The sequence below is a fragment of the Fonticula alba genome, assembly GCF_000388065.1.
Source record: "Fonticula alba strain ATCC 38817 unplaced genomic scaffold supercont2.32, whole genome shotgun sequence".
Classification (NCBI taxonomy): Eukaryota; order Rotosphaerida; family Fonticulaceae; genus Fonticula; species Fonticula alba.
Genome location: NW_009243002.1, coordinates 16,062 through 22,007, shown reverse-complemented (window position 1 = coordinate 22,007; position 5,946 = coordinate 16,062). Strand labels below are relative to the sequence as shown.

At 65.2% G+C, this 5,946-nt stretch overlaps 2 protein-coding genes across 2 annotated transcripts; both read left to right on the top strand.

Annotated features, from left to right (window-relative positions):
- Nucleotides 1-131: 131 nt before the first annotated feature.
- H696_06224 (hypothetical protein) lies at nt 132-1,178 on the top strand (the record flags this gene model as incomplete). The annotated part of the gene is made up of 1 exon (XM_009499970.1): nt 132-1,178. One exon carries the CDS (start codon nt 132-134, stop codon nt 1,176-1,178), a length of 1,047 nt encoding a protein of 348 aa, XP_009498245.1.
- Nucleotides 1,179-2,949: 1,771 nt separating this feature from the next.
- H696_06223 (hypothetical protein) lies at nt 2,950-4,649 on the top strand. The gene is made up of 5 exons (XM_009499969.1): nt 2,950-3,058; nt 3,326-3,411; nt 3,504-3,765; nt 3,968-4,096; nt 4,217-4,649. Exons 2-5 carry the CDS (start codon nt 3,337-3,339, stop codon nt 4,408-4,410), a joined length of 660 nt encoding a protein of 219 aa, XP_009498244.1. The 5' UTR covers nt 2,950-3,058; nt 3,326-3,336; the 3' UTR covers nt 4,411-4,649.
- Nucleotides 4,650-5,946: the final 1,297 nt, after the last annotated feature.

Below are 5,946 nucleotides of genomic sequence, written 5' to 3'. Positions count from 1 at the left end.
CCGCGGGCGCGATGGCGGCCGCCTAAGGACCCCCCCTGCCTCATCTCTGTCTGTCCCTCCTCCCACCTGTCCCCTTCCGTCCTCCTCTTGCCCGCAGCCCCCCACTCTCCGCTGGGTCCCGCCGTAAAAGCATGTCCTTCTTCGGGATGAACCGGAACACCCGGCTCCTTGCCCTTGGGTCGGGCTGTCTTGTGGCCATTGGCTTCAATCGCTTCTGGATGGCGGACGACTCGATCTCGACCGAGACGGTGGCCGCCATGGCGGCTCGCGCAGCCACTGCGGCCACCACCGTCTCCGACGCCGGGCGTGTCCCCGGGGCCCTGGTTGGACCGGCCCCGGAGAAGATCAATGTCCCCGAGGCCCGCATCGCCAGCCTCACCCTGCCGGCGGGGTTTACTCCCCCCTCTGAAGAGGAGCGCCTGGCCACCTTCAACCAACTGTCTCCCCGGTATGATGCTCTGGTGCAGGGCAGCGAAAAGGTGTCCATGCTGCGGGCGGACCGCGAGTATATCGCCAGCCGGGCGCATGGGCACGTCCTGGAAGTGGCCTGCGGCACCGGGCGCAATGGCGAGTACATCAAGCCCGGGCAGATCCGCAGTTTCACCGCCGTGGATTTCAGTGCCGGCATGGTGGCCGCGGCTCAGGCCAAGGCCCGGGCGCCGGAAAACCGCGACCGCCTCTGCCCGGAAGTGGCCCACGGCCGGTACCTGGTTGCCAGCGCCCATGCGCTGCCCTTCGCCGATGGGGTTTTCCAATCGGTCATGGCCACCTTCGCCCTTTGCAGCATCGAGCACCCGCATGCGGCTCTGTTGGAAATGCGCCGCGTCCTGGAGCCCGAGGGGGGTGTTCTGCTGCTGATGGATCACGGCGCGTCCACCTTCCGTCCGATGCAGTGGATTCTGGACTACATGCTGCCGGGGCAGCTGAAGCGCCACGGGTGCTATCACAATCGCAATGTTTCGACCATGGTCACGGCCGCCGGGTTCCGCATTACCGAGATCCAGCGCCGGCATTTCGGCACATCCGTGCGCATCATCGCCACGCCGGATCCGGACTTTGTGCCGCCCCCCCCGGCGGTGGCTACGTCGGCCGAGGCCGAGGCCGAGGCCGCGGCCTCGCCGGCCACTGAGGCGGCTGCCGCTGCCGGTTCCGACCTTGTGACGGCGCCCGCCTCCTAGATGTGCCAGGCGGACCTGCCGCTGTGTGTGCGTGTGTGTGTGAGCCCGAGGAGCCGGGACGGGGGGGGGGGGGGGGGGGGGCAAAAGGGGGGGGGGGGGGGGGGGGGGGAGGCAGAAAAGGGCCTGCCTCGGCCGGGCCTTCGCCAAGGGGGCATCTTCGCATCAAGAGCACCCTGCCCATCTCCTCGTGTCTCTTTTTAGAGCTGGTTTTTTTTTCACCCTCCTGAGCAACCCAACAGTAATATAGATGCGTGCGCTGGTGACCACATCTCTTGCGGGGGGAGGGGACAGAGCCAAACCAAGCGCCGATCGGCGCAGCCACCTTCGGGGGCGGGAGTGGAGCGCAGGAGAAGTCGTAGAACTCGGGAGCAACAGGGTCCACCCATCTGGATATCCAGCACAGAAGTACTGAATCACATTCTCGGGAATCTGATGTCCCGCGGTTCCTTCACCCCCCGCCGCTGCCCCCCTCCCCCCTCCGGTGGGCGTCTTGCGTGTTGGCGAGGGTGCACGCTGGCGTATCTATAAATATGTGAAAGTGTGTGTGTTGTAGGCGAGAGTTTGCGGGGGGGGGCGGGGGGGGGGCTCGCACTTGCTCCCTGGACTCATTATGCAGCCGGCCGCTGTCGGGGTAAAAAACTCTTCGCGGCGTGAGCGCGCGATCAGCCTCCTGACGCCGTGGGGCGTCAAGGGTTTTCCGGATGCGGGCCTCCGGCGGCCGCTTGTTTGCCATGGGCCCGCGCTGCGCCGGGACACACAGCGCGGGTATCCTAGTCCACCAAGACCCAGGGGCTGCCGGGGCGCGCTCCCTACCAGGGTTGTTCCATGCCTCGCTCTGCGGGGCTTCTGGTCGAGGCGGGCAGGAAGGCTCCCGGCGCGCCGGGGGCGATGTGGACCGGAGAATGTGCGAGAGTTGCAGGCCGGTGGGGAGTCATGTGCGGAGGGTTGCCCGCCATGTCTTTTAGTATTTCCCAGGGCCGCGCGCGCGCGTGCGTGCGCGCGACCGAGTGCTCACGAAGCCGGGGATGGGGGGCCGCGGCAGAGAGGGCTGGCGCGCACGCCTTGCGGAGGCTCTAGGGTCTCTCTTCCGGGCCAGCGGCGGCTCCGCCTCCTTCCCTGGTCCTGTGTGGGGTGCTCCCCCCCCCCCCCCCCCCCGCGTGCTAGGATGTGGGGAATGCGGCGTGCGGCTCCTGGTGTCAGGAAATAATGACGTCCGGAGTCCACACGCACGTACGCACGCACGCACGCTCGGAAATACGCTACACTCGGGGGATGTCGCCCTGGAGAAGTGCCGCGTTTAGTGCTTCATCCCGCCCAGCTCCCGGAGGGGGCGGGCCGGCGGCACCCCGGGCCGAGTGCCACATCTTCCTGCCTCGTAGGAGGACTCGCCACTGGGGAGGCCAGGGAAGGCGGGCATAGGAGGCCTCTCGGTCAGGCCCCGGGGGATGCCCGGTGCTGTTCGGTCTCTCCCCCCGCACGATGTGCGGCCTCCAGGCGTTCGGGGGGAGTTGCTGGGCGAGGATGGGGCGTTCGACGGGAAGTCGGCACCCTGGGGGGCTCCCCCCCCGCCCCCTTCCCGCGGACCCGGAGCGCATGGGCCTGCCCTGTCTTCGGTCTTCCCGGCTGTATGCGCGCCAGTGGGCTCGGAGACAGGCAGACCGGTTAGAGGGGTGTCACCCTGGCCCCCCCCCCGCCGCGGCAGAAAGAGTGCGACAGGGAGAGCCGGCTTTTCGCCCTCCGTGCATGTGCCCCTCCGCCCCCCCCCCCCCCTGGGGGAGGGTGGCCGGCGATAGAAGAGTTACCCTGATGCTGGCAGCCCAGCGTCGCGGGCAGGAACACAACCTTAGGTGACACTCCTCTCCCCCGATCAGTCTCACTTAGTTCGTCTCGCCTCCTTCTCTCTCTCTCTCCCCCTCTCCCTCCTTGCTCTTTACCTCTCTCTCTCTCCCCCCTTCGCTCTTGCTCTTTACCTCTCTCTCTCCCCCCTTCGTTCTTGGTCTTTGTCTCTATCTCCCTCCCTCTTCCCTCTTCCCACCTCTCTCCCTCGTTGTGCTCTTCCCACTTCCCTATCTCTATCTCTCTCTCCATTTGGGAAGCCGCCGACTGACGGTCCTTTGCGCCTCTCCCAACCCCCCCCTCTTCGACAGTCCTCGCCAAAATGGTCTTCAGCTTCGACCCCCCCGCCGCCACTTTTGGCGCCACCGCCACCACCGCCGCCAGCGGCAACTCTTCCGTACGCGCATCGCCTTCTTGCCCGCCGCCCTCCCTCCCTCCCCCCCCCTGCGCCTCGCGTCATGGCTGACGGTGTCCCCCCTCCCCACCCAGGACAACGAGGAGGCCCCCTCCAACGTTGACGTCCACTTCGAGCCGGTCGTCCGCCTTGAGGAGGTCGAGGTCAAGACCCTCGAGGAGGATGAGGATGTCCTCTTCAAGATGCGCGCCAAGCTCTTCCGCTTCGATCGCGACAACAACGAGTGGAAGGAGCGCGGTGTCGGCGATGTCAAGTTCCTCCAGAACCGCGACTCCAAGAAGGTCCGCCTGGTCATGCGCCGCGAGCGCACCCTCAAGGTTTGCGCCAACCACGTCAGTGCGTTACCCCGGGCTCTCCCCCCCCCCCGCTGTCTTGCACCCGGGGCCGATCACATATGTCCATGCGCATGTGTATATGCTTTTTTTTGTGTCGCCCCTGTTTCCTGCCGCCCTCCTTCTTTCTCCCTCCCCCCTTCTCTCTCTCTCTCGTCAGCTGACATGGCACAATCCCTGGCTCTTTCAACCCCATCCACTTTCAGTCCAGGGTGAGATGGAGCTGACCGCCAACGTCGGCTCCGACCGTTCTTGGGTCTGGAACGTCCCGTCCGACTACTCTGACGGTGTCCCCAAGCCCGAGCTCCTGGCCATCCGCTTCACCAACACCGAGAGTGCGTCCTTCGATCCTTGTCCATCCCTCCCACGCCCCTATTTTGCCACCCATCACATGCCTGACCATGTGCTCCACCCCCCTCCTCCCCCCTCCCCACCGTCATTTCGTCCGTGTATAGATGCCCAGCTCTTCAAGACCGAGTTCGAGGAGATGAAGCGCATCAACAAGTCCGCCAACGAGGGCAACCCCATCGCCGGCAAGATCTTCGTCGAGAAGAAGGACGAGGAGGAGGACGACAAGAAGGAGACCCCCGCCGCCGCCCCCGAGCCCAAGGAGGAGGAGAAGAAGGAGGAGGAGAAGAAGGAGGAGTAAATCTCCCCTCCTACAATGTACACCCCTCCCTCTCCCCCCCCCCCTCCATATTCCCCTTTACCCCTCAGCTATACACTCCGCCCTTGACTATATTCCCTGCGTGTGTGGTGCATGCGCGCACGACCGTGGCCTCGCTCGATCCTCCTATTCCACATATGTCGCCTTTCAGTCAGCACGCCCCCAGTTTCCCCCTTCCCTCGTCAGTTCCTACATGGGGACAATACCGATACATTTCATCATGCGTGCGCGTGGGGGATCTGCCTGAAGGCGATTCGAGGCGTGGGTGTGCAAGTCTCTCTCTCTCTCTCTCCCTCTGTGTGTGTGTGTGTGTGTGTGCTTGTTGAGGGGGGTGTACCATCCTTTTCCACGGACTGCTTGCCGCATTCTCCTTCCTTTGTCCTTCTCCCAGATTCAGGGCTACACGGCAACACCTCTCCCTGCATCTTCTTGGCTTCGGTCGCCTGTCTCATGTCAGTTGGTCCAGAGGGCTGATCTTCCTTCTCTCACTTCGCATACATCAGGGGTGAGAGAAGGGCGGGATGAGCGGCGCGGGGACGGGGGGTGAGGGGGGGGGGGTCCATGCGCTGCGTGTGCAGTCGTCTCCCAATGGCTGTACAACACCCGACCATCGGGCCGCAAGGCTCAAGAGGCTGAGATCTCCTTCCACTTCAGGCACTCCGGGTGAACTACATTGCGGGGTGTTGCCCCCCCCCCCCCCCCCTCCCGACTCTGCCAGGCGTGGTCAAGACGTCCCCGCCTTCCGGGTTCTGTCCCCTACCCCGTCATGGGGCGAAGCATGAGCGCCCGGCCACCACGGAGATGGGTCCCGCCTTCCCGCCTGAGGGGGGGGGGGGCGCCTCTCGGCCAACAGGCCAGGAGGCAAGGGCGTCAGGAACTGCCAGTGCGCCAGAACTCCTGAGCAATACACCACACCGCAGTATCACGTTCCCACTACGAGAGAATGCAATTCCAATCTAGGACAACTAAACCCGCCTGGAGATTAGGGTACCCACCGATCCCACTGGACACACCATCCTTTGGCAGACAGCCCCGGGCCCTGTACTTGGTGGTCCGGCGGCCCGTGGGTGCGAATGCCCCGGGCGGGGGGGCCTGTGTGCCTGATGCCGACTCGGCTTTCCCCCGCGGCACTGAGCACGTTTATGCGCTCGGGAGCCAGCACGAATAGCCAACGGTCCATCGTATCATCACCGTCAGTTGTCTGGACGGGCTGACGGGTGCGAGGCGTGGGCGAGCAAGCGAGGGGGAGGGGCGGGGGAGACATCACCAGGGCGGGATTGATTTATGCTGCAGCACCTTGCACCCGAGGGCGGCTCGGCCCCCGCCTGGGTGTCCGTGAGGCCATCACTCGAAATGCCGCGGGAGGACGCACCAAACGCCCCCTGGCTCATGTGCTGGCAGCCTATGCCCGTTTGATCATCCCGGCACCAGCTCAGGGTTGTCCCGGAGCCGCGGCCACCAATTGCATTCTTGTTCTGGTCTGCCAGCGCCTGTGTGTCGAGGGGGGGGTTGAGGATG

Coding starts and splice junctions, on each gene's coding strand:
- H696_06223 (XM_009499969.1), top strand. CDS start 3,337: ATGGTCTTCAGCTTCGACCCCCCCGCCGCCACTTTTGGCGCCACCGCC. Junction 3,412..3,503: donor CCGCCAGCGGCAACTCTTCC/GTACGCGCATCG, acceptor CTCCCCACCCAG/GACAACGAGGAGGCCCCCTC. Junction 4,097..4,216: donor CCGCTTCACCAACACCGAGA/GTGCGTCCTTCG, acceptor GTCCGTGTATAG/ATGCCCAGCTCTTCAAGACC.